General features: G+C 42.2%; 1 protein-coding gene across 2 annotated transcripts in view; it reads right to left on the bottom strand.

Annotated features, from left to right (window-relative positions):
• Positions 1-16350, bottom strand: part of CHCHD3 (coiled-coil-helix-coiled-coil-helix domain containing 3) — a 148353-nt gene extending 132003 nt beyond the window's left edge. For both annotated transcript variants that reach the window (XM_027461240.3, XM_027461251.3), the window contains exons 1-2: positions 16171-16350; positions 14291-14366 (exon numbers count right to left, since the gene is read on the bottom strand). In XM_027461240.3, coding sequence (XP_027317041.1) covers positions 14291-14366; positions 16171-16251 — 157 coding nt within the window. In that variant the 5' untranslated portion in view covers positions 16252-16350. The remainder of the gene's footprint in view (positions 1-14290; positions 14367-16170) is intronic.
• Between the last annotated feature and the right edge of the window lie 4581 nt (positions 16351-20931).

Below are 20931 nucleotides of genomic sequence, written 5' to 3'. Positions count from 1 at the left end.
AAGATGCAATCGAGTCCATGATAGAGAAGCTGTGAGAGTCGGCCTCAGCTGAATTCTCACTTGAGCAGGCTGGGGAAATAAAACACCTGCTATCAAAAATTTATTTCACATCATACTTTCTACCTCTACCTGGGACAGCGCACTATCAAGTGTTCCTATGTGTAACAGTTTAAAGGTTTCTAAACTAAAACAATTCTTTAGTTTTACATTTAGCAAACTAATTGCAAAGGATTAGTTCGAATATTGCACAGGGCAGCTCTCCCAAATAGGACTCTCTGTATCGACAAGGCTACACAAACAGCAAATTGTGATGCTCAGTCCATCTGCTGCCAGCTCCTTTAGGAAGGCTCTCCAGCTTTGATTGCACGCTATCCGTGGCACTGCAAAGTCCATTTTCCCCAATTCCAGCTCTGGATTGCTCTTGCTTTCAACAAGCTTCACAAAGCCACTCATCACTCAGACAAAAAGCCTGCTGTCGAGAATATTTCACATTCCTCGCTGTCGGTTCCCAGTAGCTCCAGGTATGGGATTTTATTGTCAAATGTCCACATGTCAGCTGTTTGGGGGGCAGGGGAGCCCCTGTGTTTATATCTGTGTGGGTCAAAGAGCTGGGAATGGGCACTGCTGCCGAAACAAGGTTAAGTGATGACTTTCAGTGAGTGAACAAGATGAGTTAGCATGGATACATAACAGGATAAAGAAAGCTTGATGTTATTTTCTGTTGTTGTGCATCCCATATACACAGGGCAAGTGACTATTTATATCAATAAGAAACCAAATTTTTCTTCTCCAAATAAATGTCTGCAAGATATAAATTTATATTCATTTAGCTTTCCAACCTAAACGTGGCACGTTCCCTGTATTTTTGTGTTCCATTTACACTCCTGTATTGGTAACTTCCAATGACCTTAACACGCCCTGTCATAGTCTGTCTTCTTGTAGCAGCCACAAAGAGATTCCAAACCAAACCAATCTGAACAATTGATGAGGAGAAAGAGGACAAGGCAAACAAAGGAAAGATAACCACCAACCAATATTTGCTGAAGGATACAACTCCATGATGCTGCTGCTTCATCAGCCTTCTGACCTCCAACCCCTTCACTGTTGCTTACTCGATTTCTAAATCTGGCTGCACATTCACAGCTCCAAATGCCAAAGGAAATTCTCTCTGGTTTGCAAAATTTAAAACCAACAGTATTTTCTGTTCCACAAGTAACTAAATTAATGATGCCATGGCTTCTTATGCATTTAGGTTCTATTCCTCTTATATATACAACAACCCTACCTTCTTTAATGTCACCATACCATTTGAACCATGAAGATGAATTCTGTGGCTCGTCTAAGGCTCCACACACACTGACTGCCCATCAGCACGCCTGTATTCACTCACCAGATGCAGCGTTATAGGAGACTTTGGCCTCCTGTCTTGTATTAGATCGTAATTCACAGATTCCCCCAGACTCCTGAGGGGTCACACAGTAAGCAGTGCCATAAAACTGGTTCCAAGTGACCCCCCTGTACTGATACCATCACCCATCACTAACTTGCAGCTACTGTTACCTAAAGCTACCACCAGACATCAAATTTAACAAGTCACCTCTGAATTTTGGTACAGAGCAGAGCAAGCAACTGCTTGTTTGCCCTACCCCACTGCTGGTTTTGAAGACTGGCATCTTCCTGCACCCAGTTTGTTCCTTCAGCTTCTGAATTTCAAATGCGTGTGACAGCAGAACATCAGAGAGCACACCAAGAGCAGCACCAGACTCTGTGGCCGTCCAAAAAGGAGGATCTCACCCCTTCATCTTTACCCATACTCTCTTAACCCCCCCAGCTGACTGGTGCCCAGGCTTTTCTGCAGCCTTGCCACTCCCCAGGATTTCCCTGCCTCTGCCTTTCATTATAGATCAGCAAGCCTCCATTTCACATCATCTCTAAGCCTCATCTCCAAGCTCATCCCTAGCACCAAAACATCTTTCCCTTCTCGCCAGTGATGCTCTGAATTTTTCCAGACAGGGTTCCACATCCGTGAACCCAGCAGAGTTCCCCTTCCCACCCCAGCCAAGGAGACTACTCCTTTTGAAGGGAAGGGGCAAGAGAAGAAGGCCAGCGAGATGCAGGATGAAAGATCACAGATCATAGCATCAGGTTGGAAAAGACCTCTAACATCATCTGGTAGCCTTTAACCTAGCACTGCCAAGGCCTCCATTAAACCATGTCACCAAGCTCTACACCTACGCATTTTTAAAGACCTCCAAAAGAAAAAAAAACAAAAAGAGTAGAAAAAAAGATGAATAAATGAAAAAGAAATTTCAAAGCACTGATAAGGTGGAAGAAAAGGGATAAGGGATTCAGAAGGAAATCTATAATTAAACTAGTGAAAGAAAAAGGCTATTTGTGAGGTAGGGCTGTTTGCTGATAAGAGAGATCTTCATTGCAGCAGCTGTACCACAGATCAACATCACTCATTAAGAAGCATCTGTCCTGAACGTGTCCTCTTGAGGAAATTTCTAGGAGCACAACAAAAGGCTTGATGGTCAAACAAAGCAAGTCACAACGTGCTGCTTGTGGGAAACCGTGGTAGTTATCTTCATTTTGCAAATCTGTTCAGCAGTGGGAAGACAATCTATGATATGTAATGCTGATCAGGACATCTTATCAGGAAATACTCTGACAGTACCACTTGTCACCCATTTGTAAATGCTCAGAAAACACGCACAGAAGTTAATCACCCTCAAGAAGTTTACCTCTCTGTCAAGTTTGGATAAAACTGGTTCACAACCTTGAAAGTTATTGTGGGAAAGAGGGAGGATAAAAACAAGTTATATAAGAGGCCTTATGGCCATCACGCTGCAGAAAAAGTAGGTCTTCACCTGTAAAGGTTAATGAAAGGAGAGGGGAAAAAAAAAGGAAAAGCATTTCGCCCAGAGATAACATTCATCAATACATCTGCTGATCCAGTTAACCTAATTTCTCAGTGGTCGGAGCTGCGTGCAAAAATAAATCAAGATGCCAAACTTCTGCTCTGTGCAATTAAAGCAATCTAGCATTTATCACTAAACTTTAAAGAGCAGGAAAATTTTCCAGAAGCTGACTACTCAGGAAAAAAAAAAGTGGAACCATCTCCACATCGAGTCATGATTTTATTTATCAATGACATGGGCGCCGAAACTGTGCACAAAGTCTGAAAGCAATCACTTCACTTAAAATTAGGTACAAAGAGAAGCCTGCAGTGATAAATAAGTGGATCTTTAACAGCTGTTGTGGCGCTCTCAAACTTAATCTCCAGTTGATTCATTCAAGTTGCAACAGGCTGATACAAAGATGTTTTGTATCAGCGTAAAGAAAACAGTAATTCCAGAATTTGTTTATTCAGCTCAGATACAGCACTCTGTCTAAGATGAAACCAGAATCTGATGATGATTGCTAGGATTTAGAAAGAATCTAAATCCAAATCTGAAGCACGAGGACCTTTAATCAGCGTTTGTAACCAGGTCCTACAGATCAGAATCACTGACTCACAAAAGGAAGCGTAGAAGTACCAAGCGTCTAAGTACCTTCTTAGGTCTCAAGGGTAATGTTTCCTGTTTCCTACATCCCACACAGCAGCATGTTTAGTCTGAAAAATAGTCTGAAACACAAGCTTTAATAACAAAAAGTGACAGAACACTTATTTCATGTAACATCAATGAGAGGGCATGAGAAGTCAGATTAGTAATAGCTATCATGTCAAGTCTATGCACTACAGAAGTATGGAGGGCGCTCAGGTTGTGCACAGGAGCAAGGATTTGTTTCTGTTTAGTTCCCTACAAAGCACTGTAGTGTGTCTTCCTCCAGCTTCAACCAAACTGGCTTTATATTTAACCATCAGACAGCTATGGTATTATTAATTCTGAAATGTGGGAGCTGAAGTATCTTCAACCCAACATTTTGCACCACATCACTGCTCGTAATAAGAAATGAAAATTAAAGACAAAGCCATGACATTTATAACTATTTTCATTACTCAGAACCGATCACAAAAGGAAAAAATGCTGAAATGTTTAAAATCCTTGCAGTCATAATCTACTCATTATGAGAAATGTCAGTGTTAATGAGATACAGCAACAAGACAAACTTTTCTAAATGACTGGTCTCTAAATTGATGTACCGCCTCCACCGCTGATAGCTTTTTAATGGAGGAAGTTGTTAGCTGGAAGGAAAACCAAGACCCTACAGAAGGGCGCAGCAAACAGCAGCAGTGCCAAAAAACAAGCAGATGGGGTCCCATTCTAGATCGAGCTGCCTTTGTTGGTCACCAAGCACTGGTTAGCCCAGTATGAAAGAGCAAACTCACCAGCTAGGAGCTTTTCAGATCCCAGAAAGACAGGGCAGGAATTTAATAAAAGTTAGAGGGGAGGAAAAATAAATAAAAGGCTGTTCTGCCAGGCAAAAGGTCAGAAATGAAAAACCTAAGGACAAAGAGTAGCTGGTCAGCAGATGCTTCCCGTTAATCCAGGAACATGAGGCTCACTTTTTCCTTGAGTAAATCGCTCTATCTCCTCCTCTGCAAATGCCAGTGCAGATTAAAAGGAGCTGGTGTTCAGTCCCCTCTTCAACAGCCTAGCATAAAACCAGGTTGGTCCTCAGTCAAAACTTTACTGACCATGAGACACGATGGCAACATCCAGTGCTGCTTCTTCAAAAATCAGTTTCCTTAGGTTTCTGGGTAGCATTAAAGCCACTCTTACACAATAATCACCGCTTCTATAATTCTGATGGCTGCAGCTATTACTTTTTCTGCTTAATTTTCAGAATATCCAGCCCCATCTCTGCCTGTTGAGCAATGCCACTTGGTAACAACAGGGATAAACGAGTCCTTTCCTTTCTTTTAAGCTGTTCCCTTCTCACCAGAGAAAAGAAAAAAAAAAAAAAAAGGAAAAAAAAAAAAAATCATCTTGGATGAACCACAAAATCTCACCCCTAGTCTAAATGACTAGCTTAGGCTAGATGCTTATTTTTCAGATGATTAACAGTAGGGGAAATCAAATGTTATGAAGCTAAAATTGAGAAGCCAATAAAATTGGCTTCAAGAAGCACTGTCAGGTGTTACAACAAATACACAGATGCAGATCTGTTGCAACAGATATACAACAAACCTCGAGGGCGAAGAGAAGAATGTCCCGTCTCTGGCTTTTAAATTTAGACTTCAACCAACAGGTAGTAATACCTGAAAACTGTGATTTCCAGGCTGGTGTTCCTCAAAACTTCACTAGTAGATCTGCACATGAGATCATTTAAAAATGGAGGAATTTGGTGTACATGCAAACGTGCAAAAGTCTCGGGAAAAAATAAAATTGTAGCAGGAGCTGAAGCTGCATAATGGTTCCCCGAGGTAGGAGGGAACATGAAGAAAAGAGACTGAGCGGTTACCTCCTGTTTAACTAAAAAAACAAGCGGTAGAAACCTTTCAGGAAGCAGCACTTTACAATATACTTAACCTGTCTGATCTGACAAGTGATGAAGAGGTTTAGTAACACTTGGTTGCAGCCTGAAGATGAAGGAATAAAACAAGGCTTTTCTTTTCATCTTAATGTGATAAACCATCCCTCCAAAGCATTCTTTAATCCCACACTGAAGATTCCCTTACCTGTACGTAAAGCATGATGGAAAGAGAAGTAGCATTATTTATTAAACCCACAGAGTTTTATTGCTTCAGCAGGATAACAAGACCTCTGAGGAACATTACACCTAACAAGTGGTGTTTTTAAATAATGCTAAGAAGAGAAAAAAAAAGTGTACTTAGAACCCCCTCCCACTGTGTGTGATTGGAAATGGTCTCTTACCAGTTCATTGGAGGCTTGGTTTAGAACTATTTGGAAATATTCTTCCCTCATAGCAGTCCCCACTCACTTCATTTTAGTGACATTTTAGTGATTTTTGTAGTCAGCAGAGAGAGAACTTGGATAAGAACACATTTTACTCTCAGACTGGAGAGGATGTTCTATGGCAGGATGACAATTTCCTTGCACAGTGCTATCAATCCAAACACTGGTCCAGGCAAACAATTCCCATTTACTTATCAGCTTTCCTTCATTAAAACCATCAATATTTTTGATTGTATTCTTTAAGACAGCAGAACTATTCAAGCTGCTTCAAATGACTTTCATTCTAACCGTCCTTTAAATTACATACCCCTTTATCTCAGCCAGCTATCTGGACTTTTCGACCTATAATCCCAGGAAGGTCTCCGAAGGACAAAGGAGAAAGAGCTGCGTTTTGTTCCGGTGCCTAGACACAGCACGGACTAGAGAAGTCAAAAGCTGAAATTTCACAGGAAAGATCCAATTGTTCAGAGCACATCCACTGCCGGCAATCTCCAGCACGTTTAACTCTCAGTAGGAACCAAGAACTTCAGCGTACATGAACTGCGATTTCTGTCTCTTTCCAAACCTGCCTCGTAACCATACGATGGATTCTGGCTGCATTTTCCAGAAGCTTAGCCTAAGGCTAGGCTCCAACCGTCTAAGCTCAGAGGTCTAAAACTTTGCCAGGATTTAACTACAAAACCATTCAGTGCTAGTAAAAGGCAATGGCAACAACTCCACGCATAAAGGCAAAAGCATTTAGTCCTTCAAATTCATTACTACATGCATTTGGCAAAGAGCTCCATAAAATGCCTACAATCTTTTTCCCACGTTATTTTTTTCCTATGTCTTTAGGAAAAATTTCACTGGCTTTCTTAATTCACCTTGTTGCAGTACTAGAAATTAATACCAGAATCCCACGCCACAACTAATAGTTGTCTTTAAGCCTGATTTTCCCCTACCTACTAGAAGACTGTGTTTGAGAACGCACAAATCTCGGGCTTCCACATCAAAAAGCAACCAGTTCTAACTTCGAAGCTGTTCCTAAGCAAATTCTTTGGCTATGCTTGTTATACCAGCTACGACAAAAATTGCTTTATGTGTGCACCGCGCAACTACTCAAAGATTTTTAGAGCAAACATCTGCACTCAGTAAACCCTAATAGAGCACACGCAGCCTAAAGCAGAATAGCATGAAATTTAATTTTGACAAACCCACTTGAGACCAAAAAAAGCCCACAGTACGTGGTACATAAGAATTACCTGTTTCGAAGAATATATGGAAACAAAAATGACACTTCTCAATGAGTGCCATTGAAAGCAAAATTCTGCCTATCTGCTAAGAGATGCACACACACAAAACCACTTCTAAGAGGAAAAAAAGAAGCTGGCTATCATCAAATGGATCTAACTCAGCCTAAGACCTAGTTAATTCTGCTTCCAAGTAGGACAGGATTTGACAGACTGCTCTTTCCTTAAATTTCACGTGGAATATCAAAAGTTCTCTATCGGTTTTAAAATGAGATCCCCTAATTACATCAATCAGCTGTCCACCTGAAACCTGACAATATCCATGCGATGTATTTGCTTTCTCACTCCGACCTGCGTGTAGGAGACAAGAAGGAAAAAAAAACTCAATTCCACAAGCTCTCAAAAATTCAATTCTTCCATTTGCAGAACCCCTGAAAGCTGCAGAATTTGTTTCTTTAGCTCCCTTTACAACTCTGAGCAACAACAAATAGAGCAATAGCAGGAGCAGACGGAGAAAGGGGGATGGGAATCAATTACTTCAATTCCAGCCATAAACGCCTCCCACACATGGACCACTTTTTCCATACAAACTTAAACATGATTGTTACGTTACAGTGAGAGAAGCAAAGGAACAGGGAGAGAAAGAGAGATGCAAAGAGAAACCTTCTCCCTTCGGCCAATCCTTCCAACTGCAAGCACAAACTTAATCCAAATTTGCACCATGACAAACTCTGGGCTAATACTAGCACAAATGCCATTTCTTGGGGCACATTTCAGTGCAGACATTTCATGCAGTCCACTTCAATACTGAGGGAGGAACAAGGCTTTTTAGGGGCTTGGTCGGGTTTTGTTTGGCTGTTTTTAAATTGTTATTATTAATTTACCAGTAAAGGTTATTTTTTGATTTTAAAACATGAATCCTCCCTTGAACTGCATATTATTTCAGTATTCAGGAAAAAAAAAATACAAATCTAGTCTATGAAAAGTTGAGGATTGTTTCAATGAAAAGCAACGCAACCTATTTTATTGAAAAGAAAGTAATCCAAACCATTTTTTGGACGATAATGCAATGGACTAAGTGTCCTTCTGAGATAACACCATCAAACTGAATACCTGAAGATATAAGGACCGTTGTACTGAATAAAGCAATTATAATGTCTGTGCAACTCAATAATGACATTCTAAGAATTTCTACGTCATATTTCCATATGACCTGTGCTACAAATCACCTCTGTCCTGCTTTTCCCTAAACTTATGGTGTATTTCCCAGAGGCGTGCTCATGCTTGTTTCCTCCCACGGGCACTTACACTTAAACCACCAGTGATGAAGTTGCTTAAGCAGCTGATTTAGGAAAGAAACCCAAGTTTGACAAGATTTGCAAAGCTGTTCCAAAAGCCAGCTGTCACACCAAGAAGGAAGAGTGAGGCTGCTGGTCCTGCACATGCTCCTGCTTCTCCTGCAGGTGCTTCTCAGAGCACACGAGGTTCAATTCAGGGAGCTGAACCAGCACTAAACTCTTCTTGAAGGCATTTCATGATGGCTTAAATCCCTGCACACCACCTTATAGGATGAGACACGAGACCATTAGATGGGGTTAACTGTAAGATCATACCTTGAAATATCTGAAATTTGCTTGAGAAGTTCCAACAGCTCCTGCCATTCCTTCTTGCTCTACCTTTAGGCACTTGAGAAGTCTGCTGTTCCCCACCTTTATCAGCATGCACAACACAATTACATCAGGCAGCCCAAAGGCACAGCCACAATGAAATCTCGAAGTATTTCAGTGAAGAATCAAAACATGTTTGAATTGAACAAACACGGAGAGTATAGGACATGAGTACTCTGAGCACAGACAGGCTTTTGCATTCCCACCTTAAAAAATTCTGTTCATTACCAAGACCAGCATTTGTAAGGCTCTAGGTGTACAATTGTGTAACTTTTCCGCATTCAACAATCCAAGCCTTTTAAACAATTCCATTAGGATTTTTCCCCTACTCTCTAACACTCTATCATGTCTATCCAACCCTCCCTCAATTATGTGCCACCTTTCTGATCAGGTTCATGCTGTACTTTCAGGATGCAGAGTGAGCTAAGCCCTCCCACAGCTCTCCTGTCCAATTTCCATGGGCAAAAAGGAAACCAGAAGTGCCAGCTGCATTAGTTGATAGTTTTTCCTTCTAATTTTAGTTCAATTTTACAAGGACGTACCCAGTCATCCGAAAGCATTCGCAGAACACCTTGCATGTCACACAGACAGTGAGAACTTTAATTTATGCAAAACTTACTTCATCTCCCATGCATAATTCCAGATTCCCTATACTCCTGCAATCCAGTGACATGAATGTCAGGCTCGAGTAAAGATTTGCTGTTAGAGTGACAGCACTAAAAGTTAGGCATCTTTAGCAGTCGAGTGAGTTACAAGACGTTTCACCTTTTGATAATAAAATACTTCCATCAATAGTGAACCTTTAACCCAAAGAATATCAATAGACATCACTGAAAATAAAGTTATCTCCGAGAAACTCCATGACAACTAAGTGGCAATACAGCAAGCCACACGAGAGCAGGAGTGAGCGCTGCAGCGCCTCATGTAAGAATACCCAGATCAACTTGCTCAGATTTAGATCATGCGTCAAAAAATACATGCGCTGAGCAGACTATAGCCTGGGTATCAGAAGCAAAGATGTTCTGATGAAGCTACGTTCCCTCTGCATGTCAATATTTTACACCATACAGCCATTTAGCTCATCAAGGGCAGCAGGATGCCCCTTAATAAAACTGCTGGATGTTGTTTGCAATAGAATCTTGCCACGATGGCAAGTTTAGAGGCTTCCAGGATTTCCAGACCAAAAGCCAAGTCTTAAGTATCCCTCCCTAACCTCTTTAAGCCCCTTCAAATAACTTCTTTTGTAGAAATCAGTCAGAAATCAAACCAAACCTACAAATACAGCAGTTTCTAGTAGATCCAAATCAGGGCCTTCCAGGCTACCAGCTGCCCACAGACCAGCTCTGTTTGTTGGCTCTGATTCCTACTCGATTGATTTCACAGAAGCTTTCAGTGCCAGTTAAGTTTAAGAACTTCTACTAAACAGTACCCAGATCTATCCTTAGAATAAGGCAAAATAAACATTACTAAATGGAGACCATGCTCTCCTGGTTGCTGCTGGAGGATGAAAGGTTGCAAACTCATGTTACTGGCTGAAAGGAACATCCCGAGATCTACAGGTGTCTCACGGCAAGACGAAAAGCAGGGAATCAGCCCAGGCACCAAAATGTCTTGCTAAAGCTTTGTTATTGTTTTTTTGTTTGTTTTTCCTTTTCCAAAAATAAGAGGAATTTTACAAAATAGCGTCACAGAAATGTCACTTTACTTCATCTTTCAATTTATATAGAGAAAAAGTGTTGCTGCAACAAAAAAGTGGATGAAAATAATACATTAAAGGGCACAGAACTAGCAGGATTTATTGCAGAGGATTCTTGCTTAACTAGCATAAATTCAGCAAAACCCTGTAAACTTCCATAAACTCATAAAAAGTGCAAATCCAAAACAATTCAAAGTCACAAGAAATAAAGCAGAGACTCCCACAACATTTATCATGAGGTACTCCAGTTCTAGTTTTATTCATGCAGCATCTGACTCTCCAGACGTACTAGTACTGTCAGTAGGAGTAATGAGAATATATACGAGCTCTAATTCTTCAAATAAAAAGGAAAAGAAATCCTAAAAACTGGACAAAGATCACAAGCAATGACCCAAGTAAAAAAAAGTCCTCAGCTGCGTTCTCCTGGGCTGCACATTGCCCAGGTGATCACAACGGCTCCCACTTGCATTATAAAGAATAAAATGCTTGGTTGCAATTAGAAAACTTATTTTCACACCCTGCCTCCAAACCTTAGGACCACAGAGTCATTCGGCTTGGAAGAGGGCTCAGGAGGTGATTTTGCCAAATGCTCTGCTCAAAGCAGGGTCAGCCTAGAGATCAGAGCAGGTTGGTCAGAGGTTTATCCACTTACACCTTGAAGACATCCAGGGATGGACAGAGCACATGACACTGGTAATTGCAGTGCACTACATCTACCAATGCTTAATTGGTCTCATCATGACATAGTTTTTCCTCTTTTCCAGCCTGAACCTCTCCCGCTTTCATGTCTGCAGTCTCATCTTCATACAATGAACCCCAGGAGCCTGTTGCCAGCTTCTCAGTAAGCCCCTCACTGCTAATAGGTCTCATACAGGAGTGGGTGACACAGGTCCTCTACTGATTTGGTTTCCTGAGGACAGTACCATAACAATAATAAATAACACAGTTTAAAAAAAAAAAATCCTTTGTATCCCCAGTGTAACCTGCTTCTGCAGAGGAAAAAAAGAACAGCTGGCTGAGATGCAGAAACTTGATAACTTAAGCATTTGTTCTTCCCCCCACCTCCACGACAGACTATTGGCCTTCCTGATATGCACTAAGCTAAAATGAATTAAACCATTCCCTTGGTCTGCTACAACTAAAGCTTTAGGTATAATATACCCTCAAAAAAGAAGCAGCTCTCATCTGACCAAAGTACTTTTCATCAATATTGCTTTATGAATTAGAGACATGCTTTAAAGATTTTACACTTGTTAAATATTTTAGTGCGTTTAATATTACTCAAAAGTCATAAAATGATCCAAGCAAGCCAGCATGTTTTAAGATGCAGTATTTAGATGTCAGATTTCATTCTAACTGTATACAATTTCATTTTCCCACCCCAAATTGAAGTCAATAAATACATCGTATATCAGCATGCAACAAGATACCCACTTCCACGTGTAATCTAATCCATTATTCCTCAAACAGAAGCTATCAAAGGCTTAAGGAAAGGATTGTTTTTAATAGCTTTAATGTTTCTCCCTCCAGACTTTTTTTTTTAAATGTAGATAAGCATTATTTGTCTAGAATGTACAGAGATTTAAATGTAGGCTGACAAACTGTCAAGTTCTGAAGTTAGCCAGCTGGTGGTCCAGAAGCCAGAACCAGCCTCTAAACACCACAAGCCTTGGAGAACTCTCTTCAGAGGCAGTGAGAGATCCACCCTGTCACAAAAACAATTCACCAGCACCAGATTCACACACAGGAGGGGAGGAGCCGCCTGGAAACAGGTCTCTTGCTTTCAGTGCAAGAGGCTTAACGAAAAAAACACCAAGCACACCACAACAGAATGAGTCTCCAGGTCTGGGATCCAGCCCCCAGAGCCATCAGCAGAGAAGCTGAATGTTAAGTCATCAAGAGCACTAACTTTGATGTGAATGCCGCTCCTACAATGCCACCTTATCAGCCAAATTCAGCCTCTTGACAAGCTAAGATGTAGCTACAAAACAAACAGGTTGGCTGCTCTTACAGTATCAAAGGAATTCACAAGTTTGCAACTCTTCATCAGAAAACATCCAATGACAGAGGAATGTGTGGTGTGGTAGCACATACTTAAGTATAATTTAATCTTCCTAAATACAAATCATTTGAGCAACGGGCGTATAACCCCGATTATCCTGTGTAAACACAAGCACTTCACCTAAATTACTAGTTCTTAAGAGCAAAAATACGCGTAACCTTTCCTGAGCTTGCAAAGGGTTCAGCAATTCACTAAGCCCATACGTGCAAACTGTGAATTAGTAAAGAATTTGAGAATTCACAGCCTTCGTCTCCGGTGCCTACAACCCCAAAACCCCAGCTGATGTTCACAAGGTTATTTCCAGAACACAGGTTTATGGATGAAAAAGCAACAAGCACCACCGTAAAAGCAGCTAGCATGCACAAGTACTGTTTCATATAAATCCTTTACCTAGGAAAAGGTAGCTAGAATAATTTCTTTTACCTAGAATAATTTCTTCAGCACACCAAAGCGCACGTACATCGTCAGATGCTATTTAAACAAGAAAAGATGGACAATCTGGCAGTTGGTGCCAGCCCTACTCTATCTAAACCTTACTTAAGCAAGCACCAAGTTCTAGGCAGTTTTTTGGGGCAAACTAAGTTCACAAGCCTGTTTAACTACATTTTAGCACGGGTATTTTCCTTGTCTTGGCTGTGTCACAGTCTTCCCTTTCATAAAGGGGAAAGCCAAACCTCGGCAGCAGCACTTGGGAGCTGGAATATTTGTGAAACATTCTGGGGTGGATTCACCTGACCCTCTTAGACACTGACAACTAAACTCTTCGCCTCAGCACTCCTGGAGCACAATTTGTCACATCCTCAAGTACAACTCGCAGGTAAGCCACAAGAATCAACCCCCACAATGTCTTTTTTCTTCCCATGGACCTCAGAGGAAACCCAGTTCAGACACAGCCACCTACACCATAAACATCTTCAGCCATGCAGCAGGAAACAACCTTTCTATGCTTCAGTTGAAAAAAAAAAAAAACATGTTCTGCTCCTTCAGGTCCTGCTACAAGGCCCACTGTAGCCACAGTTCTCATCAGGAGGACTGGATTTTGGTGTGGGTTTTTTGTTTGTTTGGAATATCAAATATCTTTGGGAATATCGTTACCGTGAATATTTCTGAAGCACTGATAAGAAGCCTTCCTCGAACCTTGCAGGTTTCACACAGTCAACAGCCATAAATCACGAGCTCCAAGCCCTGCCATTCGTTTTCACTCCTTCGGTAGCTGTGTCATGTTCACTCTGCTGAACTATTTTAAATTAGACCAGCGCCTGCCTGGCACAGAGCCCACTCGATGCATTCGAACAGACCTCAGCAATGAAAACACAAAGTAGTAAGAAAGCCATCATTTTGAGCCAGCGAGCTGTGTAAACTGCACACAACTCGTTTCCGCTGTTCCATAATGGGGAAATAAGCCATCATTCTTTTATCTTTGGGTTAACCGTATTTCAAGCGAAGCTCTCGCTGTGCTAAAATTCAGCGTTGATTAAATACGCAAGAATTTTCACTTCAGGACTCAACGCATTACTTCCATATTTGCTTTTTTTCTAATTTTAGAAAAGAAAGGCCTTTAGATAATAAGTTAGAGATAACAACTTAAAAAATCGAGTGTAATAAGCAGTTGTGATGCACGTTTTATTGTCCGAAAAAAATGAAAAAATAGACCAGCAAAAGTTAACGTTAAAAAAATCCTCTCGGTGAAATGGCAATGGGTTTGTCACAAGGATCTGAAAGGCACATTCAACTTCCTTCTGCTCGACAAAGCACAGAAAATACAGGTGTACCTGCACTGGATGATCGGTGCTGTCTTCCACTGGGTGAAGAAGGTTCCTTCATACGATCAATGACGCTGTCAGAGAGCTGAAAAATACAACCCCCAGCCCAAGCTGAGTCAGAATGCACCTTTCCTCCATCTCCGTTACCCCTCTCCCCCCACAAAAATGAAGTAAAACTTAAAAATAAAAGAGCACAAAGCCCCAAAATAAGATATACCAGCAGCTAAAATGTTATCAGCGATGCGTAATAAACTATTTCAACCATCCTTCCTCTTCTTCTTGGAGCGAGCATTTATCTCTGAGTGCAGAGAATGAGACTGAACAAGGTTATTTTGGCTCTTGTACCACAAGAAACTGCTATGACCAAATAGAGGATAAAGGGAACAGGAAGGGAAACTACCCCCCTTCACACGTTGCTTGTAACAGATCAGCTTTTTTGCCCTTCTCTGTTATTTGGATACCAGAGGAACAGCACGCTGGGCAGGTTCAGACGAGCTTCATCCCAATACAGGTCACAGCACGGAGGTCACCCACTAAGCTTGTCCTAACACTGACACACGCAGGCCCTAAAGCTCTAGCACTAATTATGGGGACCTGAACTGGGGATTCGAGTCATGCCCGTATCAGATCTACTGTAGCCCATGGAAAAAAAAAATAATAGAAGTTAAAAGAATAACATGGAAGTTCTTATTTTCCAACTCTGAACTCCCTTTTGGTTTCTTCAAACATCAACCCTATAAAAATACACTTTTGACTACCCATGACAATTAATATTCATTAGAGAATTCTTTACTAACCCTGCAGCGTGATGTCTCTCACTGGTAGAAATCTGTGTTAGAAAAATTTTGCTAACATTTGTGGGCTAATGTGCACTGAACGTGTAAAATTCCTCCAGTGTAAGGTTTCTGTTCACAGAAAGGGCAGCTGCTTATTGTTCCTGCTGGGAACTGCGCTGTGCCACTGATAAAATTTCTGTGCTGCAAGGTTTTGTGGTGTGGTGTCAGGAGCTTTTTGGTACATTACGGGTAACAGCGTGCCCTAAATAGGGACAAACAGGAATGTTTCTGTAGGTGCATTGCCATAGAATGGCTCAGGATGGAAGGGACCTCAAAGATCATCTAGTTCCAACCCACTACCATAGGCAGGGATACCATTGAATAAGCTGTGCGTAAGAGAACAAGGAGACAGGAGGAGCTGTGAGACTCAGAGACCACGGGAGACAGAAGCAAGTCCTATGAGGAGCGTCTGAGGGCACTGGGGTTGTTTAATCTGGAGAAGAGGAGGCTCAGGGGAGACCTTATTGCTCTCTACAATTGCCTGAAAGGAAGCTGTGGGGAGCTGGGGGTCAGCCTCTTCTCACAAGTGATAGGACCAGAGGGAATGGCCTCAAGTTGCACCAGGGAAGGTTCAGGTTGGAAATGAGGAGACATTTCTGCTCAGAAAGAGCAGTCGGGCATTGGGATGGGTTGCCCAGTGAGGTGGTGGTCACCATCCCTGGGGGTGTTCAAGGAAAGGTGCTTGGGGACATGGCTTAGTGGGTGACACTGATGGTAGGGGGGTGGTCGAACCAGATGACCTTGGAGACCTTTTCCAACCCTAAGGACTCCAAGCAGCTCCTCCAGCCCTCCCACCACCCTCAAGAAACCAGAGAGGGGCCAGAGCACCCAGGCAGCCAGGACAAACCTCTCACTACCCGGAGGGGAAGCAGAGCCGTTCCCCTGAGCGCCCTAAGCAACAAAACCCCTCATTAACGGGGCGGGGGGGGGGGGGGAGGGGAGCGACCTCCAAGGAGCAGTGACGAGAGAAGGGCCGGGCCGGGCCGGGCCGAGCCAGGCCGGGTCGCAATGTCCCCTCACAGGACCCCGGTGCCCGGGGAGCCCCGCTCTCACCCGCACGCCCTTCACCACCGTGATGTTCTCGTTCTCATCCGCCTCGAAGGTGACCCGCCGGGTGCTGCCGCCGCCGCCCATCTTGGCCCCTCTGCCACCAGGCCGCAGCCCAGGGGACGGCCCCAAGGAGACTGCCCGTGCCCGCTGCCAGCCCACCCCGCAACAAGGCCGCCCCTTGTTGGCCCGCCGCTCGCCTCGCCCCGCCCTCCTCTCTTGCAAGCCCGCGCGCCATTGGCCGCGCGGGGGTAGCCATGGAAACCAGGGAAAGAGCGGGCGAGGTACCCGGAAAGAGTGAGGAAACTTTTTCGGTTTAAACTTCCCGAGGGGGAAGGACTACAACTCCCAAGATGCTTAGCGCCAAGAGGTGCCGGGTGGTGGGCGGTGCTGCCGCGCAGTGCCTGCTGGGTAATGTAGTCCTCTGCAGCCCTGGGCTGGAGGAGTTGTCCTTTAACTATGGGGCCGGGCTGAGTGTGTGGAGAAATGCCGCTGGGGCCCTCTCGGTGCTTTCTGGAGCCCTCACAGCCTCTATCAGGGCCGTAAAGGAGCGTGTCTTCCCAAAGCCAGGCCGCTCTAATGGCGCCTCAGCGGGCCCCTGTGGGGTTGGTGCCTCAGGGCTGTGCTGGGGATGTGAGGCTGAGCTGACACCACAGCCCCTTTTTCGCATTATAACGCCATAAAATTACCCTTCACATTGCCCCTGTGGTTGTGTAGCCTCTTTCCCAAGAGGTGAATAATGTCGATAACACATAATACATTCTCTTTTCAGCCCACAAAATAAACTGCATCGGGATGTAACTTCAGATAAAATCTGCTCTGTAGGTGGGGGGAGTCTGATGGCTCACCTTGATTGTCAGAGTCGCAGAGGTCTGAAAAGAGGTGTTCTCTAGTGGATAAAAATAGAAAAAGAAACACATTCTGGATCCCAGTGGTGTCAGAGACGTCTCTGAGTCCCTAGGTATGAGACAAGAAATACCATTACATAGCTGGAATATATGAATATACACTGTTTTTCCTCTTCTGCCATCTGTCCCCTTCACTTATTTTACCTACTTCGCCTTGTTATTAGCCAAGATATAACGTGCAACAAACCCCCTGTCTTCTTCTGGGACTTCTTGACACTGGTCAAGAATATTCAAATAATAATAACCACAATATTTGAAAACTCTGTGTTTTTTTTTTCCCCTTCAAAATCCTTCCTCTGCTTGGCTCGAGGAAGGCTATCCTATTTCTACCAAAGTGACCTGAACCCTTCCCCTCCCTTGCAAGACATCTGTCCCGATGTGTTGACTGCTGCTCACAATGGATTATTGCAGCTCATGTCAACTGACTCATTTCATTGCTCTGAATAGATGTAAACATCATGTCGGTTGCATCAACAGCACTGTTCACATGCCCTTGATATATTTTCAAGCAATTTTTATTTGGATGTAAAGTGTCTGTCAGACGACATTTGAGCAGGATCTGCCTTCCTTGGGGCTTAAGATATTTGCTGAAGCATTGGCTGATAGCCACTTCACTACATAATAAAAATTGCTTGAAAATATATCAAGGACATATGAGCTGTTCTCTTGAGGTACGTGACGTAATGTTTGTGCCTGTTTTTATAGATGTTAAACCAGTTTCTGTGAGGGGGCAGTATTATAAATTCAACACCCTGGTAACTCTATACTTCTAAGGGAATAAATGGACCGTGCATCTATCTGTCTTGACACGGTGTGAGCACCAGCTAGCTGAGGATATTGAATTTTTTCTTTCTGCACCAGGAATGTTTTTAGAGGGTCAAATTGTATTTATTCAGTTAGCTGCATAACTGTTGTGGAAGTGCCCTTCTCCAAATCAGAATGGAGCTCTTCTAATACATTTGCCCTCTCCTCTGTTTTGAGAATTATAAGAAAATTCTCTTGTCTTGCTGAGCAGATAGATTTGTACTTAGGAATTACGATTTTAACAACAGCTATTTTCTACTATGGGTTTTCCTGATTGTTTTGTGTGACTTGGAATTACCAAACACTGCAACATATGCATAGATTGGGGCTCGGGGGTGGGGAGCATTCTTAAAGAACAAATGAGTAGAATTACATCTCAAAATTTCTTTGAGTCATTTTAATGTGTCTATAGGGTTCACTCACTGTAGAAAAAGCCAGACTGAGGTACCCCAGAATTTATGGCTCCCCTATAATAGGTGGAAATGAAAGATTTTGCTGCAGGCCTGAGCTATCTATATGTCAGAGGCTGTTCTGGTGATCTGTCAAACATATTTGAGAGCTCTTTCAAGGACATTTCTGGATGAAAAAAGTATTACAAAATAATGTTAGAAAAACATACAACACATTTGTAGACCAAAAACCCTTTGTTAACAACTGGCTAATAAACTCATGTTTATTTTGCAACTCTCAGAAGTAACTTGTAAATAGAAAAAGAAGTTTTTCTGTGTATAACTTAAAAATGTTTATATGTTCTCATGAATAACATGCTTATTTTAAGCGTAGTGTCTATCAGTGTGGTATACAGATTTAGCTGTTATGTGGCATAGAAAAAAAAATAGTTTAAACTAATTCGTGCAGGCAGCAGTTATAATCAAAACATCAAAAAAGCTCAGCACAGAATAATTTATGTTACTACTCAACAGTGCTAATCCATCTACAGGAGTTCTGTGCAGCTAAGTCAGGCTTCTTTTGATATGTGTGTTACCTCAAATGCCTGCATCCTAACCTTCAGTCATAGTACAACTTTGCTGAGGTACATATGATAAAGTGGCATGCTCAAGGTCATTCAGTAAGTCAGTGCCAAAGAAGCAGAACATTGGTCTTCTGTATCAGTTCTCTTCAGTGGTTACTAGAGAACACATTTCTACCAAGAAAGATAATGCAAAATGGCAAATAAAAATATAGCAATCAATACAAACCCATTAACTGCTGCTGATTCTTGTTTGATCTGAACCCATTTCTGAATTGTGTAAGCCAAAAATCCATCTCAAACTGGTAAACTTCAAATATTTCATCATATATCTGAAAAACAAGCAGTATCTTATTAGGTTAAAAACATTCATTTCTTATGGTGCCGTGTGCTTTTCTACATAACCCAGACATTTTTATGGCCAGATTATAAACAGTTGATCCTTCATTAAAAAACAATCCTGTTGTTCAGTCTTGATTTGTCCTTGCCTGGACATACTCCTTTGTGGTAGAGATATTTCTTGTACCACTTGATTCTCAAGTGTTAGCTATAATGTAAAGCCACAGAGTAGTGAAGGACAGCACTGCCAGACATTCACAAACAAATAAATCCTAATGAGCCCAGGAACAAGTCGCTATTAAATTTCAGACTCTTGTCTCAAGACTTATAAAATGCCACGAAAACACTTGATAGGGGAGGTGACATATAAAGGCTCATTGCACACCTGCTGTGAGTTTTTATTCTGCCGAGGATCATCCTGCTCGGTCACTGCCACGGTGAGCATGTTGTACTGTATGACTTTACGTGGTTATCCCTTGGTGGTAATCTATTGCTTCGAAATGTTCAGCATGGAAGGATTTTGATAGTACCTAGGTTACTCCTATCAGCAATGACCGTAATAGCAAAGTCTGCGAGCTCTCCAAATCAAAATTACTCTTTCCTGTTGGATGTAACAATCCACGGTGCCTTCTGCCATAAGATGAGATTTCATCAGTAAATAATGGATCTTTTGTGCATTCCCAGTGTGCCAAATCCTGCTTCTGTTGATACCATTGGCACAGCTTTCCGTACCTGTTATAGCTGCAGGGCAAATTAAGCTAAGCCATCACATTCTTCTCAGTGAGCTTTGCAAACACATTTAAAAGCCCTGGTTATGCAAAGGGCAGAACACATTCCCTTTCAGTTCCATTTCAGTCCTTGCAGAGGCTGAAGGTTCGTGGCTCATCTCGGAATCGATGCTTCAATCATTGTTTCACTGTTCACGGTCAGTGTGTTGTTCTCATTAGTTTAAGACAAGAGCATGCTTGAATTTAGCCACACGCTCAGTAGCACCCTATCAGCAGCAGTTACCAGTTGGTATCACAGGGAGAATTGTATCTGCATGGCTTGGTTTCCTGAATCATCAAGGTTAACATCCCAATCGATGAATAATGATTAATTATTATTCATTTTCTGAGCAAAAAAAAAGTTGACTTCAACTCATCTTATTCATTGCAGGAATGATGCTGGATTTAGTTATGTCTGAGACAGCCCCAGGTTGTGAGTGCCATCTGCAGATCACCACCACTTCCTCGAGATCCATTCTGGAGTGCCTGGGATATTTTATTATTATTTATTTCCCTATTGGCTGCTCCATACTGTGAATTGGCTTAGGACTATATATTAATCACCCCTGAGATCTCTGCATTTGCACGGAGGGCAGCCCGGATTCCTTGCCTTGCAGCACTATCCACAGGAAGCTGTGGCAAAGCTGATTTAGTTAACGCACATCATGCAGTTCAGGACCCTCAGATTCGCCCGCGGGCTTCAAAGCTTAATATATTAATATTATGTCATATTAATATGGGATTATTTATGTCGATATACTTTTATCTGACTGGTGTGGTTCACATCAGTTGCAAGTGAGCAGCAGAATTAGTAGCCAGCCTGACTGTCATTTCCAAGACCAGATTTGATTCATGGCCTCATTTCCTGTTTTTCCTCCCGCTGCTCACAGTCCTTTTTTTTTTTTTTCCTTCTCCATGGTCCATTTATTAAATGTAGAGTTAGAAACACAATTAGAATTTACTCAAGTCTATAATGTCT

The sequence above is a fragment of the Anas platyrhynchos genome, chromosome 1 (assembly GCF_047663525.1).
Source record: "Anas platyrhynchos isolate ZD024472 breed Pekin duck chromosome 1, IASCAAS_PekinDuck_T2T, whole genome shotgun sequence".
In the NCBI taxonomy this organism is placed as follows: domain Eukaryota; kingdom Metazoa; phylum Chordata; class Aves; order Anseriformes; family Anatidae; genus Anas; species Anas platyrhynchos.
The sequence above is the reverse complement of the archived record's forward strand: the minus strand, read 5'-3'. Positions and strand labels throughout refer to the sequence as shown.